The sequence below is a fragment of the Vitis riparia genome, chromosome 18, assembly GCF_004353265.1.
Source record: "Vitis riparia cultivar Riparia Gloire de Montpellier isolate 1030 chromosome 18, EGFV_Vit.rip_1.0, whole genome shotgun sequence".
Classification (NCBI taxonomy): Eukaryota; Viridiplantae; Streptophyta; class Magnoliopsida; order Vitales; family Vitaceae; genus Vitis; species Vitis riparia.
This window is the reverse complement of record NC_048448.1, coordinates 8,636,492-8,659,438: the sequence shown is the minus strand read 5'-3', so window position 1 is coordinate 8,659,438 and position 22,947 is coordinate 8,636,492. Positions and strand designations below refer to the sequence as shown.

Here is a 22,947-nt window from a genome sequence, read left to right as displayed (position 1 = left end):
GCTTTCAGCTTTCCTCTTCACGGATTTTTCTTTTGGGTTCTTCTCCAAGCCAAACCTAGAGTACTCCTGAACTCATTTCCAGGATTTTTGTTTTTGGTTTTAAGCTGAAACAAAATCAAATTGAGAGCATGGATGATTTGTCTTTAAAAAAACAAATATCATTCAACAAATTTTTCATTAAGATAAAATATAATTTTTTTCCTTCTAAAATATTTTTAGGACTTCAAAAATGGCAAGAGAGATTTCGTATCTAAGGCTCCAACCTCATTAAACCCAAGCTGATTAGCAAATGTGATGGGGTTTGATGCCAAGTTGAATGGCAGCCGTCTTCAAAGAAAAATTATTACATAAATTTGGTAGGCTAGTTGCTTAAATTTGCCGAAATGTTCATGAAAGTTTTAGAGTTGGTTTCTATTTTGTTCAAAGTTTTGAGGGGTAAAAATGATGGTTCCAAGAATCAAGTCAAGACTCAAAAGACAAATTTAATTACCTTATTAAATTAAATGAGACTATAATTACCCCATAAATGTAATGTCAACACCCATAATACATAAATTATTACATACTTTCACATTAAAAAAAATTTAAAAAAAAGGGAATATAATCACTCACAAGTCACTACCTGCTCTCCAACTCTCCGGGCAGTCGGGCAACCAAAAGTCAGTGATCGCGTCCTCCACGGCTGCCCAAACAACTCAAAAGCTGCCCGTCATAGCTGTCCCTTTGATCTTCTTCTCCAAACACCGAAAAAGGAAAAAAGAGAAACAAGCGGTATCTTCTGCAAATGCCGGATTGTTATTGCCTATTGGTATGTGCATGATTTCTTGAGTGATAGCGGGACATTAAGCTTTTTCGGATCCAAATTTACTGAGCATTCGATTCTTTTATAGAACTTTGGTTTCACCAGTTTCCCTAGAACGTAAGCTCTGGATCGAAGCATGAAGCTCAATTTTAGAGGCAATGGTTCGGTGGTTGTGCCGGTGGAAGTACTCAAACTCGCTCCACCTCCGTAGAGTGGAATTTTATCACCCATCAGTACTATTGTTAGTGATCGGTGGCTCTTTCTCGATTGATAGAACTTCTTTATCTGCAAAACCGAAGTTGCCAAGATCAGGAAATTTTGATCTGAATTTAATGGTGGAAAAAAAAAAAAGGACTGTAGAATGGGGAGTTTTGAGTAGCTTACGGTTCCGGAGGCCACCCTGAGTTGGGAGTAGGATAGATCTAGAGGCGTCGATGTTACATGTACACCGAAGAATGTTGCAGTGTTTCGAAATGTGAGTTTGACGGTGGAGTTCATGGACACCATGTCAGTAGCCACCCCTGTAGAATCAGAACCGGCTTGAACGACGAATCTCTCGAATGTGATGCTCTGGAGGGAAAAAGGCGCAACTTAATCCACACCCATTTGCGAATTTTCAAGAAAAAAATGATTAATTCTAGTAATTTAATGAAATTGTGGTTGATAATGTAATGATCTTACCTTCATAGTGATCTTGGGCTTCTGGGGCTTACTCGCACCCCATAAAATCAAGGAGAAGAGAGAGAACAAGACAAAAAAGCCAACAACAAAGGCGAGAAAATAGCAGCGGCGAGGGAGACCTTTTTGACGCTCTTCATCTTCAAGGAGCCCTTCTTCCTCGATCACCGCACACTCCTTCCAGGGCTTTTCACCTTTCCGATGGCCACCCCGAGAGGCATCATTGGGGGAGATCTTGCGAGATCCGGGCTTCAAGGAGCCGGAGAAGCGGCTAGAGGAAGACTCCCGGGAGTGGCGGCCGACGGAGGAGTGGGAATGGGGAGGGGAGCCCATGGGGCTGAGCACAGGAGTGGAGTGGAAGGATGTCGTGGTCTTCTCTCCATCGTGGGAGTCTCGTGATGGGCTCTGCACATAGTAGACCGGCCGCCGTGGAGATCTGGTGGGCGACGATGCGTCCAGACTGGTGACCTCTGAATCCGTCTTGGCGTGCATTGTGTGGTTCCTGCAACCCTCAATTCCCCCCGCACCGATTCACAGATCAAAGCTGTACTCTAGTTCTTCCCCACTTTCTCTCCAAAGTCTCCACACTAAGTAGAGCCTTTTAGATAATGAAGTTTCTTTTTCTCATGGGTTGCTTGTCAACTTGATTGTAGTTAATAATGACTGGAACCCATAAATTCTATACATATAAGAAAAATGTGGAGGTGTCAATGTTGGCGCTACAGACAGGGGGCTACAGCTAATCGTAACACACAGATTATATAAAATATATATATATCATCCCTTAAAACAGTAAACTAGACTTATGGAGAGGATTGATTCGGACTAACCCCTACTTACTTTGGTGTGGAAAGCAAGGGCTTTACAATAAAGTATGGCAAATAACTAGACCTGTTGTGCAATCTTTTTAAAGAAGTAAAAGAGAGATACAAAATAAAATATTTTGAAAAGAATAAAAGAAATGGGAATTAGGTTTGGTTTTAGGCGAAGACCTGACAGCCACCTTACAGTTGGCACCAGGAGTCTTCGATTAATCGTGCACCGACGCAGTTCTGTAGCTTCCACGCAAATCGTTTCTGAGGAGACAATGGGCTGGGCCTTAATTGGTGAACGTAAACCATAGTTTTACCGTCTCGTGAATCATACTGGGCGTCAGAACCGCATATGAAGTTGCTCTGGCTCCCTCTCTCTGGGCCAACAATAATGAATAATTAATAATTTCAGGTGTTTTTTTTTTATTTTTAGAAACAGAAAATGATTTTAATTTCTATGTGTAGTAGGAAAACTTTTTGAGACGCTAAAAATACAATAATTTTTAAAAACTATTAAAGAATTTGAGATATTATAAAACTTTTATTTTCTCTAATATTAAATAAATGTATATTTCATAAAAATTTAATTTTTATATTTTATATAATAATAAAATAAAACAAAGAAAGTGGAGGTGGGCTGGCGCCCATTTGGACGTCGAGATTCTTATTATTAGAGGAGAGTGGCGGGCGTAGACTGAAATGGGGGAAGAATAGGGTGTGGAATGTGGGATCCACAGCCTCAACAAAACGTGCATGTGAGCCCATGTGGAACGAGGATGCTGTATATCGCAATCAAATCTTTCTAGCGGGTGCATTCTTTCCTTGTGCTTTAGGAAATTAATATGCCAGTGCTCTTCAGTCTTCCCATTTGCTTTTCATTAATTAAATCTGGTCATTGCCCATAGCCCATGGCCCCTCCAATATATACATATATATTGCTTGGAAATCCCAAGACAGTCCCTCTCTAGTCCCAAAGATGTTTCCAAATGGGCTTAATGGCGGAAATCAACTGTGTAAAAATTCTGACACATCCATTGATGATGGCATTGCTCGAGCACTTCACTAAGACTGGAACCACTCGCCTTCGTGGATGAGAGAGGGTTCAATCGGTGGGCGCTACATCCCATGTTCAAATGATTTCTCTTTTTTTACAGAGAAATTGTGAGGCAGGATATCCACACATTCCATTAAAAGATGATTCAGAGAGATTCTTAATGCTCAAATTATAGATTCTACTTCCACAGTGCCCTTTTTAATTAAATAATTTATAATTTTATTTGCTTCCTTATGTTTGCAAATATTTAACTCCCAGGCTTAATTTTCAAATATTCTTCGTTAAATAACCTAGTACTAATTTGAATTCTCTTTCAAATTAAGAAATCTATTGTTTTTAATAATTAAGCATCTCGCCTCTTAAAATCATACATTTTATAACAATTATAAATATATTACCTCAAAACTTACTTAGAACCACTTTTATAATTTCATTAGAATTTTCACTTATCATGAAACATGTTGATTACTTATCCTTGAACCATCAAAATTTAGCTTAAATTTTTCAGTGATCGGATAAATCCATCGAATTCATTTTTTAACTATTAAATGTACATGTCTTTTATTCCAAATAAAACAATTAATTGAATAATTTCAAAGATTTTGAAAGTTAAAGTTAACCTTTCTCCATAACAAGAAAGAAATTGGAGTGATTCTTACTGAACAATGTTTTATTTCTATAAATTCATAGTTTTACGTAATAATGACATTTTTTTTCGAGCCATTGAATATTTTACAATTAAATTTATAATTTTTGTATAACATTTTAAATATAGATAAAACTTGGCCTTCATGTGATAGAAAAATGGGACAATTGAAATTAATGTGATCCCAAATTATTTAGATAAAAAGGAATTTTCTAAAATATATGGTTAATATTTTTCTGCACTCTTCTAGGAGTTAGATATTCATAAGAAAAAATATATATTTTTGACATAAAATTTAATTTTCAAATCCAAAATTTTGTTTACAGGCGGTGTAGAAATCCCTCGTTTCGTAGGGACCTTTAAAAGTAGTTATTTTTAATATATATTTATCCTCGTTGTCCTAGTCCAGTTGCCATCACTAGAAGAACATGTTAATAATATGCTGCCACTCCAGATTGGAATGGATGCTGTATAGCGCGCGCTGATGGGTTGGCACTGCAGGCCCATTATAAAAATATATCTCTTTGGGCCTAAGATTGTCCATGGGCCTCGTTTTAATGGTTTAATGAATTGGGTTAGGTTTGGATACCCAACGCCTCTGTGAGCTTTTACTCAAGCGCAGGGTTTGGTATGGTGTGTTGGTGCTCATTCTTTCACTACTTCATTTACAGGCCCACCCGCCCACCAAATTAATCAAAGCTTCTGCCCGTTTTAGAAAAGTTGGGTCGACTGTTGAATCTCGTGGAATTGGCTTCGCAATAGGGCCCGGACTTTCCCTGGCCATGACTAAGGCCTGGGAAATGGTTTGCTATCCCTACCTAGTTGATTGTCAAAAATCAAAATATAAATAACAATAAAGCAAAGATTAAGAGTAGGTTATTTGTTTTTAAACTTGAAAATATATTTGATCTTTGGTAATGAAAAATATGTTGGAATTTTTATGTGTGGACTTACATAATCAATTTGATAATATTATAAATCAATGTTAATTTAATTTTTGCATTGTGGTCCATAATGAGACTGGATACATATTGTTACTTGATTTTTTATGGGATCACCCTAATTCACTTGACTGACCTATTAAGTCAAGTGGTCCAAATAAAGTGTGTAATGTGTAATATATATATGAATTTATATATATATATTGAGATATATGTGCATTTGGAGAGACTCTTTTTTTCTTTCTCTTGGAGAGCACTGCACGCACACACACTTACACTTGAACTGAATTTTTGGGGAGGCAAGGGAAGAGCTCATTGATCCCTAATTCTCGTACCATCACGCACTTGGAGCAGTTTATTGGATATTAGAGGAGGAAGAAATGGTTTTTCATGATATAAACCAAGGTAATTGGTTCATTTTTTACCATTAAATGCATGCTTAAATGTTAACATGTGATCCTATACTATTTCAATTCTCTTCAAAATAACCTTTCAATTCATAATGATCTTTAGTAACTTTTCAACTCAATGTTGATAACTCTTGAAATAATTAGTAATAAATTTCAATCCGGCAAAATCTAATTTTGAACATGCCGTTCTAGCTATTCATAGATTACATTTTGAATGAATGACCTTATTGTTAAAGTGATGATGAGTGCATTTCTCAAATAGGGATTGGTTTGCTTTTGAACCTTTTTAGATGGTGAAGTGGGGTGGAAGGTTATTATGTGGGGTGAATATTTAGCTACTAAGCAAAACTATAACAAATCCCCATTGTGCAACACCGAGAATCGTCCTCCAAAGAGAACTAGTGTGGTGGTTACACACAGAATTAAGTAAAGATAGAGGAAAAGTTCTTTTATGAGTTTGATATGTTGAATTATCAATTTTTTTTAAAGCTTTTGAAATTTGATGGTTAAACTTTATTACTATAACGATATTATAGGAGAGGTTCTACAAAAAACTAGCTCGGCGTCATGATGGTAAAAAACTTAACATATCTCATTCTTTTGATTTTTTTTTTAAATATGAAAAAGAAATTTAAAAAAATAGAAAGAAAGGTTGTCTTATTCAAAACCTCGGTTATGACATTCCTTCTTTCCCATTTTATATCTCTTGAACGCACCCTTTTATAGTTATAGAAAAAAAAATTAGGTTATGGGTTCACTATAAATCGTGGAGAGGAATAAATTTTTTATTAAATTTGGAGGATTTGAGTTCATTATGCCTCAGACCCACATATAGGGATAGATGAAACTTTGATTCATATTTAATAGACCAAAAAGGAAATATACAAAGTGCAAAAAAAAAAAAAATTCAAATATGAGACCTATAATTAATATTATATTAAATTATCAATTTTTCTAAGAATTCAAGAATCGGTGAGTGATTTTAAAAAATGTTTTTCATATTTTAAATACTTAAATGATAAAAAATTTTAAATATTAAAAACTTAGAATCATTTGCCAAACAACTTCTAAATTTATAGGATTTGGATTCACTCTATACAAATGAAGAATAGTTTTGTGAAGTTTTAATTTAACCGTTAAAAGCTCCTTCCATTCGGTGGAGCCGTTACGTGAAGGGATACAGTAGCTGCATCATCCAATTGATCGATTCAAACGCAAATAAAGGGAGACGAAAAAGAGGAAAAAGGGTACGTCTCATCTTCTCAACCGACACATATGAAAGCTGTAGCTCTGTGCTTGTTGTGAAAGTGCGGGATGGGCAATAGAAAAACAAACAAAATGATTATTTATATGTAACACCCCCCCAAAAAAAAAAAAAAATGATGGACCCGAAAACGTTGAGAAATTTGTCAGACTGCATGACAGTCCTACACGCCACAAACACCCACCGACTCAAAGCAGAGAGCCACCGCGCAAAACTTTGAGATTCTTTATATCAAACTCCCTTGTTCCCTGCTCTTCAGTTGCAGAAAATTTCAGGGAAGCGAAGCTTGTGATCCTTTAATTAAGGCATTTTCTTTCAGAGCTCTATGGGAATTTGAACTGTAAAAGTGCCAGCCAAGGTGGGGGATAATTTCCCATATATTTTTTTTGGGTGAAAAAGCAACTGAATTGAAGAAATAAAGGAAGTCGGTAAAAGATACTGATTGCAGGCTTACGGCTTTGTATATTACAAGACAAGTTTTCCTTTTTAAAATTTTGTGAAGGTAGGACTACCTACACGGCATGCAATCTGGCATGGAGCTAGAGAACAAATTATTCATTCAATGAAGGAACCAAAAGAATTGAATGCATAAAAGCAGGAGAAAGAATCTTCAATTTTTCCTTGGAAATATCTTTCCGTTTGGGTGTAGTATGGAAACAGCCACCAGAATGGGAAAACTAAATCGAGCTTTTAATTTATTAGATTGCGTTGGATGGATAGAACGAGGAAACTCATGACATGGGTGTTCATGTTTGACCAAGGATGCATCGGGCTTTTGTGTATATCTGATGAGTCATGAGTCATGACATGCAGGGAAAGACCAGCAAAATGCACCACCTTTCCACGATTTTAGTCACCATGTTGAAATTTGAAGCATACTTTTCAAAATCTTCTTCAATATAATAAAGCTGTTGAAGTATTAAACACTTGCGGTGGAGCAAGGCTCCTGCGGTGAAAATATTTAAATTTACATACAATTTTTCTTTTTTAATGTTTTAAAATAAAAATTAATAATAATTTTTTTTATAAATAAATATGACTTTATCTTATATTGATCTTTAAAATTTACTTCTAAAAATTTAAAAATTTAAGATATTTTTCAAAGCCATTAGCTTTTTAAAGTTAGTCTCTACTAGTTTTAAGCTTCTATGTAAAAAGATTTATTGGTTAGATTTAATGAAAAATTTGGAAACCATCATATAAAAATTTAGAAGAAAAATGAATAGGATAAAAATGTGTCAAAATTAAAAAAAAAAACATGGAAAAGACTCTAAAAATATTAATGTATTTATTTAATTTTAAACACCAATTTTCACTACTGAACAAAGAAAAAGTTAAAACAACATATTAATGTAGTAAACTTGGTGTGAATATATATAGGGGACTGCCCTCATGCAAGGAAAATATTTCGAATTTTAAAATATGAAAAGAATTTATTGCATTTAATTATTTATTAATTTTGAGATTTTGTTATATATGCTTATACCTGCAAAATAATTTATTATGTTAAAAATTTATGTATAATTTATATATATATATATTAATATGAAACATAACATTATTTTTATTCTTTGGGTAAAAAATACTTGGATATTTTATTTATTTTGATCTGTGTGTTGCATTTTTTACTTTTGAAATTTTCAATATGTATGCATGTCAGAACCTTTGTCCTCAAATTATGATGGTCCCAGCCGCCCTGTAATGCAAAGTTAAAGAAATTTCACAGCAACCGCTAGAAACCCTATCCAGTGAACTGGAAGCTCCAACACCAATCCATATTATAGTTTAGTGGAAATAAAAATTTATTCAACAAATTAAGGAGAGGATCACATGCTGAAGCAGACAATTCAGAAGTAGCACTTGATTTCTCACGGAGCTACTAAGCTCAGCCTTGTGGCCACTATGGGGCTTCTGACCACATGTTTAGCTTCAACATCCACCCAGCTCAGTGAACCGAAGGCTACCGTCTCTTTCATCAGACTGGGGCCTTCTATCCTCAGCTTGTAGCTTAGCTTCTGGTACTTGTCTTTGAAAACCAATTTGTCAGGCACCACGCTCACCTGAAATCCGTCCATGCCTGTCAGCTTAGCGTTGTAAGTCGACATTGCTTCCCCGACGTTAGTCACTGTTCTTCTAAATTCTTGCACGGTTTTAGAATCTGATCCGGAATCATTTGCATCAAAGAAGGCAATGAAAGACGGGTAGTTGAGATCCAAGGAGGGGTCGGAGCAAGTGTAGGAAGATGACCTTGTGATAATTTGTATTTGCTTGGTGGAGTAATTCAATGCACAGAGGAGATTTATATGGTCTTCAAGATTCACGTCATAGATGAGTCCTGGGTCAAGAGCCTTGTTGGGATTGATATGGCCAGATCCCATGGCTAGGGGACTGGCTGGTTGGTTATCGTCGCCAATGCCTTTGATGGGGTTGAGTGTATTATCCAGTGAATCAGAAGTGGTCATCATGGCTGACCGGATGGCTGCGGGGCTCCATTCAGGGTGTGCACCCTTCAGAAGTGCCCCTATTCCTGCTGCATGGGGGCACGACATAGATGTCCCCGACAATAGATTGAATTCACTATAAAATAACCGCGAATTCACATCAGCCACTGGGTTAATTTTTGGCCATGACGCCAAGATTAATGCACCGGGGGCAGTAAGGTCGGGCTTCAAGACCACTGGGCAGCTTGGAGACGGCCCTCTGGAGCTGTAGGTAGCCATTCTTGGTGCGCGTTTGGCACCAAGAATTGTTTTTGAAAATTCTATACTTGCTTTTGGCTCAGAGCTAGTCTTTATGTAGTCCATAACAACTTTACCGTTTTCAGGATCGACAAAAGTGGCTGGAAAAGAGCTTTGCATGAAGAATTCTATGTCGGGGTAATCTGTTATGAAGACTCCTCCCGCCACTCTCGCAGTGTTGGCATTATCAACTTGGATGCTTAAGGAGTCATTCTGGTCCTGGCACACAATAATCTTAAAGCCAACTTTCTTCAATTCCGTCAAATCCTCGCATGAACCCATGAAAACAATTGGGATTTGGCTGAAAGATGAATTTGCAGGATAGAGAGAGGAACCGATGACTGAAACTCCATTCCCGAGGGTCACAATCCCGCTGAATTGGCGGTCCATGGTGCTGGCAGCAACGGTTAGAACCCAAGGAATTCCGTTGTGTAAGGTTCCAAGAAAAGGCCCCTCGTTTCCTGCTGACGTAGCTACGAAGATATCGTTCTCCAAGGCTGCAAATGTGGCTATGGCAATGGGATCTTCATACAACAGAACTCCGTCTAAGCCCAGTGACAAGGACATGACGTCAACCCCATCTATGATTGCCTGATCAATTGCAGCAATAATATCAGATGCGACGGCACCCACGTCCCACAGGGCCTTGTACATGGCCACACGAGCTCGGGGAGCCATGCCGCTAGCGGTTCCTGAGCCATAGCCGAAGTACGACGCACCCTCTACATAATTTCCGGCTGCTGTTGTTGACGTATGGGTCCCATGGCCATCGGTGTCACGGGTTGAATTCATTGAGATGGACACATTGGGATGTTTGGCAATTAGACCTTTGTTGAAGAACCGAGCTCCAATCAGCTTCTTGTTGCACATTGAAGAATTGAACTGGGTGCCGCTCTCGCATGCTCCTTTCCATCTAGATGGAATTTCGGTCATTCCATCATCGTTAAAGCTTTCACTCTCTGGCCAAATTCCAGTGTCCACCAACCCGATTATGACATCTTTGCCATAGTTTGACACGGGCCACGCTCCGGAGTTGGAATTCAGGCCAAGAAATTTGGCAGAATGAGTTGTATCAGCTTTAACAGGAAGATCTCGAAATGAAGAAATATAGCCCGGGAAGCTTTTCAGGGCCTCATGCTCTGAAGGGGAAAGGATTGCACTAAAACCATGGATTACATTACTATAGCTGTATATAAGTTTAGAAGAGTAGGAAGAGGAGTAAGGGTTAGCAGTGGCAGCGGTATTATCTGACACAGACGCAAGGGTGGCCATGTACCAGCTATGATGGCCGGAGAAAGCTTTAGGCATGGCTGATAGGTCCATGTGGACAATGTAAGTGTCCAACTGTGCCAATGTGGAAACGAGGTGTGAGATAGGGATAAGGAGGAGCCACACATACAAAGGAATATGGGTAGCCATGGGAGAGCAACGGAAAGGGATAATTTTAGAACAGCACCATTAAGTTGGTGGGCTTTATAAAGAGAATTGAGGTATGGGGGCAAAGATATTCCATTTGATTTTTCCAACTTGTCCATTGCTCGGTTTGTTCGTATGGCAGCTAATAGAGGGGGGCCTTCCTTTCTGTGCCAATGTTGTCATGGCCGTTGACTCCAAACAAATTTTACTCTACCCATTTATCCATCCACCTTTGCTGTCACACAAGCTCCAATGAAGTTGATGCCACTGACAATCTCCACTTTAGAGATTTCATCCGAACCCTTCATTTACCCTTAGGCCCAGATCTTGGAATCTAGATTGCTGAATTAGGGAATGAAGACAGCATATGTAGCATTACAGCCAACGGGATAGGTACTATAGAGTGAAAGCTTTCTAATAGAAATCTACATGCATGTACAGCCTTACGATGTGCAGCCCAATTATCGTGCATTTACGGTTGGTTTATCGGGTATAACATGGCAATAAATCAAACTGATATCATTATATTATCAGAAACGCACATATTCATCACCATCGTCAAACTTTATGCAAATCAAATACTTGTACATTTGCTTCCATCTTCTCTCACGTCGTTTCGTGTACGTTAACAAAGAAACCTGATATGGCCACTGGAGCGATGATCTTGGTCATGGCGTGGAGCACTTTGGCTTATAAGTACCTTAGGACAAAAGAAAATTGAATGCTTGCCATTGAGCCCACCATGTGCCCCACTGGTAGCGTACAAACAATTTAACACCAGATACATTCTTTTCTGAGGACAGAAATAAGAAGGGCCATGTGAGTGATTGTAAAACTATCATCATCCAATGGAATCTCCATTATCCCATAATATTCAAGTTTTAGAAAATGTGATTGATTAAGAGTCTAATTCGTGAAGATTTTAAGCTTTCACTGTAAAAGTCCCCAAGTCATAGGGCACTCTGAACCCAGTGAAACAAGACAAGGAGAGTCTTGAAAAGAGCATGTGTTATGTCGGTGGAAACTTTGACGCAAACATGGTTAATCAAGAATACAAAAATAAAATAAACATAAATGGTACACGAGGTTTTATCGTGGTTCCAACAATCATACATACATCCACGAGTGAGAGATAAACATTTCACTATGTAATAAAGAACATTATAAAAGACAAATGATATAATTAGATACAACTATTGAGTTTAAAAAACAGTTCATGTTTCCCTACTCTTTGTATCCAAACAGCGAGTCTTTCCATTTATTTTTTGTTCTTCCTTACATCTCTATCTATCTCTTAGTCTTTATAGATTAACATCTCAATCTCTCTCGTATAGTTTTTATAAACTCATCTCCATTTTATAACTTTTTCTTGTCATTATCTAAAATATTTATAGAGATATTTTCAATAATTTTCTTTATTTTACGTGGAAGTCTAATATTATAATAATATATCAATCTATAAATATTTTATAAAATATTTTTTACAACAAAAAAATCTATACTAATTAAAAATTTGGATACTTCCTAACAAGAAGGATAGAAGAAATGGCCAGAACCTGAACTCAATAATTTGTTCAATAATGGGCCACATTCAACCCTCTTCCAGTAACAGTATAAGAAAAAAAAACAAAAAAACCTAAAATGTAGTGGAATTCAGGAACGGAAAAAGTTCAAATTTCCAAAACTGAATCAAGCATTTTCATGGAGTACAAGAACACTGAAGTCACTATTCCTCTTGATCAAAAGGGGAATGATGAAACGAACTGGTCATCGTGTATTTGCGTAATTATTAAAGCACTTAATTGGCAATCAACAAAGGCATAGAAGAGATTCAACCTACTGGCGCAATAACAGGGATTTGAAACCTGGGACTAAGTCCTCAGAATTGTTAATTTCAAATCACGTGAGGCTGGAATTTAATTTAGAGTTAGAAGATTAAAGAGATCTAATTCAAGGGACAGAGGTCATTCTTAATTTAGTTCATTTTTGCTTTCATATTTAACATCATAAACTTTATAGTATTTTTATTTATTAAATATATAAAAATCACCAATTCGCTCTAATTTTAGTTCAATGATTAATAATTTTTAATGCTAAATTTATAAACAAATGTCGTTGCATGGTGTATTGTTGTATAGAGCAATAAATGATGGGTTCTTCAGGTCTGGAGATGGATTAGAGCAAGCATAAGTGTTTGATCAAGTAATGGTTCAGATTTGCTTGTTGGTGAAATTCATGGAGTAGAGGAGATTGACGTAGTTTTGTGGAGTTGCATTGTATATTAGGCCTGGATCAAGTGGTCGGTTCTGATCAATTTGGCGGGCTCCCTTGGCCAGGGGAGAAGCCATTTTGAAACTTAAACCGTTATCCCGTATATGATTAAAATTATAAAAATAAAATATCTACTCATTTTTTTCCGAGGGCAAAACAAAAAAATTCTGAATTTTACATTTATTTTTCAAATAACTTATTTTTAATAATATTTAAAAAGGAAATCTCTAGTACATAAGGTAACAAATAAGAACCTTGATGTGGGCATAGATTTGCTTCTCAATTGACCCAAATGTATGGCCAATCATCAGGATTTCAAGTTTTTCAATCATTCGTATGATGTTTTGCTTCCCATTGTCATTCTCTTTGGAAATGAATGAAAGGCATAAACTGCGTGTGAGATGACCTCGGCAAATCGGTTGACCTTGAGCCTAAAAACTTGGTCCGAAACTCCACAGGGCTTTTCCTAATAGTATTATTTTGATTTGGTAAATTGGGTATAATAAATTTTTATTAAAACCAAATCGTGAGAAATGCAAGTAGTTGAGTGGGCATAGAGTCATAAAGATTCCCCTCGTTTCATTTATTCTATTTATTCAACTATTCCAAACTCAGGAATACACGGTACAATTGCATTAATCGCTGCAGGTTCGGACATTTTGTCCAGATGAATAGCATGTTTATCAGTGGTTCACCACCAGCGGTGAAACCACTATCGGGCTCCTCACTGTGTGTTTTCCATCGTCTTCGATCCATGTCAACCAACCAAAGGAAATCTTCCCGTCCTTGTCGCTCTTATACTTTATACTCATAGTGTAACTCTGCTTCTCATACTTCTTCTCAAAGACTAGAGTCGTCGGTGAGACTGTGACCTTGGAGCCTCTAGGAGCTATCACTGTAGCGTGATAAGTTGCTGTGCCATCTCCTACATTCGTTACAGTTCTTTGAAATTTCTGAACCACTGTTGTTGATTTGTTGTCGTTTTGGCTGTACAGAGCAATGAATGATGGGTAATTCAAGTCTGGAGAAGTTTTGGGGCAAGTGTAAGTGTTTGATCTAGTAATGGTTAAGATTTGCTTTTTGGTGAAGTTCATGGAGCAGAGGAGGTTGACGTAGTCTTGTGGGGTTGCATCGTATATTAGACCTGGGTCAAGTGCTCCATTTGGATCAATTTGGCCAGCTCCCATTGCCAGAGGAGAAGCAATTGTGAAATTCAAACCGTTGTCCCGAATATGATTAAAAGTGTTATCATATGGGTTTGCTGTGGTCACAATGGCTGACCGGATAGCTGCTACACTCCACTCCGGGTGTGCACCTCTGAGGAGCGCAGCCACACCAGACGCATGCGGACAAGCCATGGATGTGCCGGAGACCATGGTGTAGTCACTGGACAAGGACAAACCTGTCCCAATTCTTGCTGTCTCACTATTTGGAACCCAAGCAGCCAAAACCAGTGACCCAGGTGCCATTACGTCCGGCTTCAAGATGGTAGGACAGCTGGGTGAAGGACCTCTTGACGTGTAAAAAGCAACTGCAGGCGCAGGTTTTGTATTCACAATGGTCTGTTGGAATGTCATGGTGGCTCTTGGTTTATTACCAGTTTTTGCATAATCAATCAGAGCCGGCGCATCTTTCGGGCTAATCACCACGCCAGGCCAGTCTAGACCGCCCAACTCGAATAATTTGGGATCATCGGAAATAAATATAGCAGCATCAACTTCTGACTCAGAGATCGCACGCAATTGACCAGAGATATATCCGGTGTTGTGGCATATGATGATGCCATAAGGTGCGCCAGATAACAACTCTGATGAATTGCACGCAGATAAAGTCTTGTCGTAAATAAGAGGAAGGTTTTGAACAACAGCACTTGCAGGAAACATGGTCCATCCAGTAATGGTTAACCCATTTCCAAGAGTCAAAGTTCCAGTGAATGAACGGTCTATAGTACCGGCTGCGACTGTCAAGATCCATGGGATTCCATTATGTAATGTCCCAAGAGGAAGTGCGCCAGCATTCCCTGCAGAACATGAAACTAATACGCCCTTCTCCATAGCAGCAAATGAAGCTATAGCTATTGGATCTTCATACAATGGCACATAATCAAATCCCATGGAAATAGAAATCACATCAACGCCATCAGCGATGGCTTGATCAATACCAGCGATTACATCAGAAGTGAGCCCTTCTTCGCCGGCGACCTTATACATGGCCACCCTGGCTCTGGGCGCAACCCCTCTTGCAGTTCCCGTGGCATAACCAAAGTAGGATGCACCTTCCACGTAATTCCCAGCAACGGTGGATGAAGTATGAGTCCCATGCCCAAATGTGTCCCTAGGCGAGTTCATTGTTACGTGAACGCCAGGATTTGCCGCTATCAGACCCTTAATGAATGATCTAGCTCCAATGAGCTTTCGGTTACACATGGAAGAATCGAACTCTTCACCTTCCTCACATGTACCCTTCCACCTTGCAGGAATTTGGGTCATACCGTCATCTTTGAAGCTGGGGCTCTCCGGCCAGACACCGCTGTCAATAACGCCAACGATGACGTCTTCGCCATAGTCCGATGCAGGCCATAGACCAGTGACAGGGTTGAGTTTGAGAAATTCGAAAGTGTGGGTGGTGTCAAGTGTGACTGCCCTGTCACGGTAAGCTGAAACGAACCCTGGGGATTCACGTAAACTCTCCAACTCTTGTGAAGATAGAAGAGCGCTGAAGCCATGGAGAGCGTGATCATAAGTATAGATAAGCCGGGCAGTGGACTGAAGGCCGGCGGATGTTGTGGGAGTGTCAGTCTTTATAGCATGAAGGATGGAGGAGTACCAGTGGTGATGGGTTGCGAAAACCTTGGGCATCACAGACTTGTCCATGTGGATGATATACGTAGACCTCTCTCCTGACATTGATCTAGCTTGAATAGTCAACAAAATCCATGTCAGGAGGATCAAGTGGAGACGATGAACCACCTTATCAAACGATTCACACCTCATCTTTTCTTTAAAACTGAATTGAATGAAGGGAGTCCGTGTGACCGCTGATTATATACTGCACTGAGGAGGATATCGGGAGTTGGCGGAAAAAAATTCAAATTAAGTACAAAAGAAAGAATGAGAGGTCATGCCGGACCTCTGATTCCATTGACAAGTAATCCAGTATGCTTCTTTAAATTGCATATTAATTATTTTGGATCTCTACAATGAAAAAAAAATAATAATAATGTCTTTTGTCTCTTCCAACTTTGATGTTTTGATGGTTGATATTTACTAGGTAAAGAATTGACTAGGTGGGGGAAAAAATGCATATTCGTTGGACACATGGACAGAGGTTTGTGAGCCCAGCTGGGCCAAAAATACAGCAGAGTGCCGCAAATTCGATATGGTATATGGATTTAAATCCAGCGTTGTTATGACAGCCGAGCTCCAGAATTGGTTGGTAATCACTAGACTGAATTCATATGTTCCGCAAATTCGATATGGTATATGGATTTAAATCCAGCGTTGTTATGACAGCCGTGCTCTAGAATTGGATGGTAATCACTAGACTGAATTCATATGTATATATATATATATATATATATTTGATGATTCCATCATATATAATTGAGTTGCGAAAACTTCTAAATAGGTATCCTACATAATGTCTTACGTTTGATATGGTATTTTGATGTTAGGATGAATCTCTTTACATGGGAGAAGGCTCTCCGGCCTAGTCTTTAGACTTTTGATGTGGATGTAGATTGCTTACCGGCCGAAGAGGGGTTTGGCTTTCATTGAGGTCTTCCTTGTAATTAAAAGTATAATAAACATTTTAAAATTATTTTATTGAAAAATCTGATATACGTATGATATAATTTGTGATATTAAATGTAATTATATCATGTCGATTGATAAGAAATGTTAATTTTGTGATTATACACTCATTATGAAGTTATATAAAATACTTCATTTCATTAAATATCAATAATTTGTACACATTACATTGCAATATTCCTTTAGTACCAAAATGAGGATCGATGTGGTTCGATGGAATTAGTAGATGAAAAAACCTTGTCTTGCTGTTGGAGACAATATTGGTACCAACATACCATGCATATATCTCTTAAGTTTTGCCCATTGCCTCTACATGGATAGGATGCTCAAGGTTCACACATGTGTTAATGTCAAATCCTATTTCCATTTTATATGAAACTTTGTATGACATTTGTGTGGAAGGAGAGTAACTTGGCATACCATACTCTTCATCGATTGAACTTGAAGGTTGGCCTAATTCATTACAGGAGAAGGGTAGACGTTAGCCTCATTCGAGGAGTCACTAAATTGAGTCCCTATAATCATAGATTCAAAACTCCCTAAAAGTAACTCCTCGTTATATGTTTTCATCATTCAATTTTTTCCTCTACAACGCTTCCCAATAGCTCTTATGCTTGGACCAGCTCTTTTAGAGCCATGGTCTTCATCCTGTGTGCAGTGTGTGAAATCATTTTCACAAGTAAATTAGTTCATTGGATATTAACTTTGTTGATGTTCTCAAATATCTCATCCTGCTTTATCACCTTTATCATCAGTTCCACCTCTTGAACCATCATAACCAGAAGCAGAAGTACCTATAGCACTAGGTCAACTACTGTGGCCAACACTTGTGGAGTCAACCTCTTGGTGGAAATTCAATGCTGCCTGAAATGAATCCTTAGTATCTTTGCTAAAACTTTTAGAGTGAACTTCTTCAGACAACGCACGTTCAACATTAACTCCAAATTCTCGAGCATGGGCGATAATTCGTGGATCAGGATTTTCAACTTCATCATCCAATTGTATAGGCTTAACCCATTGGAACAACTAATTATCTTCTTTTTCACCCACCTCAGCTAAAATGTCAAAAAGATCAAGGTAATCTTTTTCAGCAACTCGGTCATTTTCTGTCCCCATATCGCATAACTTTACCCTCATATTATAGTAACAAAAAACTAATTGCTCCAGTCGAGGGTAAGCCAAATGATTTCATTGCTTTGTGTGGATGAGAGAGAACATACTCCTATTTCTCTCGCAAACAGAAGATGACGTAGTTTGTGAGAGAACTTTGATGACTAACTTTCTCAATGTAGGTGTTTGATTCCCATACATGAACCACCATTCAATTGTAATCAATTTCATAATTATATAAATACTTATGTGGTGAATTTACAATAATGATAATAAGTTTTTTCCTATAAATACTCACTAGGCACCATGGTTAACCTTGCGTCGTTGCAACCATCGCTCGATCACCGAATCCTCTTTTTACATTTCAAAAAAACACAAGCTATATATTCAACATTGAATTTGTTAATATCATATTTGTTAGTAAATGTTCAAATAAATTGGTGAACGAAATTATTGTTTTATTAAATTGACAAAAATAACAGTTTTTTATTTATCTCATTTTCAAATTGACCAAGCGATTCAATAGTTGACTCTAATTTTGCATAAACGTCATGGACCGCTTGAAGTAGTTCCGAATCACTACCAACTCCACGCCATTATTGAAATCTTGGATTCAAGAAGTATGCTACAATAAAATTAAGTAGATTTAGTATTTTGTTAGAGAAAATTAAATAAATTAAGAGTAAAAACTTATAAAGATAGATAATACTTAAGTACCTGCTGCATGAAGTGGATGTCTTAGTGTTTTCTCTCAATGATTTTTTTATTATTTTGAAGATTCAATCTCTAGTTTCTTGACGAGTAAGGTTTTCTTTCATCACTTGCATAAGCTTGTACTCAAACGTCATTACGGGAACAACTTTAGAATCCATAAGTTGAAGCACCACGTATAATGACTCATATAATGAAATTATATTTGTCACTTTGTCCCAATACGCATGGTCAAACATTAATTCTCCAAATCTCGTCCAATTTTTGTCCGACTGAGCTTGTGTTGTGCCCATTCATCACTCATAAACAATCTTTTCAAATTAGCCCCTTTTTTTAAGAAGACTATCAAGAGCAACATAATTGGTAGCAAACCTTGTAGCTCATAGTCGAACAATGTCTCCACCACAATACTTTTTCATTTCTGCAAGTAATCAACCATGGTTGTAAATGAAGTTGGTTATCTTACAAGCATTGTTTACCACATTTGTAATACTGAGTCTTTTGTCAATGTCTTCAAAGATTAAGTTGATGTAGTGCGTTGCACACGTAGTCCAATATAAGTTAAACTTCTTTATCAACAGTTTCCTTGCTTTCACGAACACCGACCCGTTATTTGTGACAATTTGGACCACATTTTCTTGACCAACTTCTTTGATAACAGTCTTCAATAGCTCGTATATATACTCGTGATCTTTGATATTGTTCAATACATCGACTAATTTAAGGAACATTGTGGTCCCTTTTGAATAAACCATGAAATTAATAATACTTAATTTCATAGGTCATGTCTAACATTATTGTGCACCTATATGTCTTCCATTTTTCTCTTTGCTGGTTCACATAAGCTTCCATTTCTTTTTACTCCATTTTCAAGTACTTGTTATTTATTTCATATGGAGATGGAGATTTGATTCTCATTCTTGCAATTCATATTAATAAATATTTAAAACATGTCACAAAATACTATACTTACTAAAAGTTTGAAACAATATAGCAATTCAAAAATTAGTAATTCCCTGCTTGTTTTGCACCAATAATTATATTTTTGAAGTGATGAGAGTTTGCTTTTTGAGGTGCAACATTCTCATAAATGAAGAATTTGTTTATTAAACGTCCCATCGTTTCTTTAATTAAACCAACCTTAAATATATCTTTGATTTTTTTTTTGTCTTGTTGCAGAAGACTTGTAGAGCAAAGGGTCAATAGAGGGTGATTGGTTCAAATGTCGCATACTTTGTGATTTCTGCATCGTCGTTGGTGTACCAGTAGGTCGTGAAGACTCCTTTGTTTTACATTTGCTTCCTACAATGTTCTCATATTGTTGATGCTCCCATTCTATCGCTTTCAAGGCACAAACTGCAGATCGATATGCATCCCGCTCATCCGGGTGCATATCTATTGGATACATATACACATCTTGATCATCAACATCTTTATTATCATCATCATCTTCATCAATTAGAGGTGTATCACTGGCCCCCATTGTGCCACATAATTGAGCACAAATCTCTTGAATATTTACAGTTTTCTTTACTTTTGCTTTAGTTGTGTCATGCACCATCAATCGTATCTCTTCTTTCACTTCGGGAGGCACTCTAGGACACTTTTTTTGTATTGTTATGCAAGTTGTTATGCATTAAATAGAACTTGAATCACGTGATGCCTCCACTTTTTACTAACAACCCATAAAAATTACAAATTGTCCCATTTCTGTTCCCTTCTACTGGTGAACAATACTTCCAAGCTGGATCTCGCCCTAGCATGGGAGGACCACCTCCACTTCCACTAGCCATGCTAAATCTATTGCAAAAAAGAAAAAAGAAAAACCACTTGAATGTGATTTCAATATAAACAAAAATTAAGTAAATATTTAAATTTAACATGTTGCAATTGAATGTGAAAATAAAATTAAATAGTCATGTAAAATGAACATATTCCAAATATACTAATTTATTCTAATAGCTAAATTAATTAAATAATTTAGCTAAGTTAGTTTACTAAATCTAAATCTATGAGAAATCTACAAGATATACTAATTAATTATAATTGAATGTGAAAATAAAATTAAATAATCATTTAATATAAAAAATTTATTGAATCTAAATTTAAATCTATGAAAAATTTACTAAATATACAAATTAACTATAATTGAATATGAAAATAAATCACAATAATCATATAATTAAATGTGAAATAAACTAGTTGAATCTAATTCTAACTAGATTCAAAATAACTAGTTGAATCTAATTCTAACTAGATTGAATGTGAAAATAAAATTAAATAATCATCTAAAATAAACATATCCATCTATAATTAAATAATCAAATTAACCTAAGTTAATTCAATGAAAATATACAAATTAATTATAATTGAATGTAAAAATAACATTAAATCATCTATATTGCAAATATACTAATTAATTGAAAATACATTAATTAATTACAATTGAAAACAAATATACCTTAAAATAATTGAATAATTGAGCAACCTTAGAAAAATTATGAACAATGAGAGATCAAATGAAGAATGAAATCAAATGTGGATGAAATGGATGCAAAATGAACTATTTATGAGAAAATTTTGGGCCAAAACAGCTGTTGAAAGATGATTTTACCATTGAAAAACAATTTTGGTTGTTATATCAAAATTTGGGCGAAATCTAACCGTTGGATCATGAAATAACCATTGAAATATCATCTCAACCATTGGATTAAACCCAGATTCAATTTGGGGCGTTGGATGGACTACCACCATGACCATTGGACGCGAGCATGATTTGGGTCGTCAGATCACACTCAAAAGGACAATGATTTTTCCACATGAGCGACGATTAATTGATAAAATTGTTGATTTATCATTGTGGGCCAATATATTGCTGATATATTGGCGATATTTCCTGATTTTTTGCCTTTTCGATAAATCCTCATGAAATATTGTATCGAAACCCTTTGATACACGATATATCAACGATTTGGCATATTCACATGATTTCTTGCCATGCAAACAAGAAAAGGCCATAAATTACAAGCCATTATTTATAGGGAGAGGGGTTAATCTAAATATTACCAATGATATTGTTTGTCTGAATTCGTACTCAAATTTTAACTACAAATCACAATCAGGGAGTGATGGGTGGGATGTTTATTGCCGCCTAGTGATCAAATTGTGGTGTGAGATAAGTTGGTATGTGTCAACAATCAACACTAAAATTATTTATGATTTTAATGCTTTGATTCCATAGGTGAAAACAACGTTTTCTAGTAAGTGGACCATGTTAATTAATGTGAAGTGAAGTAGCTGAAAAGAAAGAAGATGGAAGAGACACTGCCCCTACCATGTGAACAAGGCACCCATATATGCACGATGTTGACTTGGATGTCTTTTACCAATTTCTCTTTCAAGTTTCAATCAACGGTCATAAATAATTCTCCAACAATTAGAACTTCCGTAGGTGTGAGGTTTGGGACAAAATACCCCTTTCATGTAAAGAAATATCAGTTTTAGCCCTTAGCAAATTTATGAAATTAGCCCTTTTATTACCCCATAAGAATCATGTCATATATATATATTTTTTTCTTTTCAAAATTAAGGTGAAGCTTCAGTTGTCAATTTTGAACTGAAGTCTCAGTTACCAATTGAGACTTCATTTTTTAACTAAAGTCTCAATTGGCAATTGAGACTTTAGTTATTTTTTTTTTACTTTAAAATTTAATTAAAAATATTAAATTATAAATTATTATTGAAATTAAAAAATATATTTTAATAATAAAAATTTATATATTTAAACTTAAAGATCTAATATTACTTCAATAAAGATAAATTAATAAATATAATAATAAATAAATATTTTATTTATTGATAAATTAATAATCTTAAAATAATAAAGTTATATGAAATCTAAATAAGATATAAATTATATAATTTATTAATTTAAGATATTTTATTTGTTCTAGTTTTAATATATTAATTTATTTGTATTTTGACAAATTTATCTTTATTAAAATAATAGTTTATTCATAAGTTTCCATATATAGATTTTTTTATTATTTTAAAGCATATATTTATAATTTAACCTAAAAAAAAACTATTATTTATACACACAATATATACGTCTTGAAGATACATTTTGAAATTAGTTAGTGAAATTAATTAGCAAAAGTCTATTACAAAATGTAATTTTTAATAGTTTCATCAAAGTCACAAAAAAATACTCATTAAATATTTATATAATGGAAAAAAATACCCCTCCCTAATATTACATGTAATATAACTTAAATAAATA

At 36.1% G+C, this 22,947-nt stretch overlaps 3 protein-coding genes across 3 annotated transcripts; all 3 read right to left on the bottom strand.

Moving 5' to 3' along the window:
* Positions 1 to 471: 471 nt before the first annotated feature.
* On the bottom strand, positions 472 to 2,206 carry LOC117907938. The gene is made up of 3 exons (XM_034821622.1): positions 1,484 to 2,206; positions 1,187 to 1,372; positions 472 to 1,087 (listed from the first exon to the last, which is right to left on the bottom strand). The coding sequence occupies exons 1-3, from the start codon at positions 1,970 to 1,972 to the stop codon at positions 803 to 805; spliced, it is 960 nt and encodes a 319-aa protein (XP_034677513.1). The 5' UTR covers positions 1,973 to 2,206; the 3' UTR covers positions 472 to 802.
* Positions 2,207 to 8,391: 6,185 nt separating this feature from the next.
* LOC117906160 (subtilisin-like protease SBT3) lies at positions 8,392 to 10,793 on the bottom strand. Its single transcript, XM_034819122.1, has one exon. It carries the CDS (start codon positions 10,762 to 10,764, stop codon positions 8,476 to 8,478), a length of 2,289 nt encoding a protein of 762 aa, XP_034675013.1. The 5' UTR covers positions 10,765 to 10,793; the 3' UTR covers positions 8,392 to 8,475.
* Positions 10,794 to 13,614: 2,821 nt separating this feature from the next.
* LOC117907512 (subtilisin-like protease SBT3) lies at positions 13,615 to 16,025 on the bottom strand. The gene has a single exon (XM_034821060.1). It carries the CDS (start codon positions 16,023 to 16,025, stop codon positions 13,716 to 13,718), a length of 2,310 nt encoding a protein of 769 aa, XP_034676951.1. The 3' UTR covers positions 13,615 to 13,715.
* Positions 16,026 to 22,947: the final 6,922 nt, after the last annotated feature.

Coding starts and splice junctions, on each gene's coding strand:
- LOC117907938 (XM_034821622.1), bottom strand. CDS start 1,972: ATGCACGCCAAGACGGATTCAGAGGTCACCAGTCTGGACGCATCGTCG. Junction 1,373..1,483: donor AGCCCAAGATCACTATGAAG/GTAAGATCATTA, acceptor TTTTCCCTCCAG/AGCATCACATTCGAGAGATT. Junction 1,088..1,186: donor TCAGGGTGGCCTCCGGAACC/GTAAGCTACTCA, acceptor TCGGTTTTGCAG/ATAAAGAAGTTCTATCAATC.
- LOC117906160 (XM_034819122.1), bottom strand. CDS start 10,764: ATGGCTACCCATATTCCTTTGTATGTGTGGCTCCTCCTTATCCCTATC.
- LOC117907512 (XM_034821060.1), bottom strand. CDS start 16,025: ATGAGGTGTGAATCGTTTGATAAGGTGGTTCATCGTCTCCACTTGATC.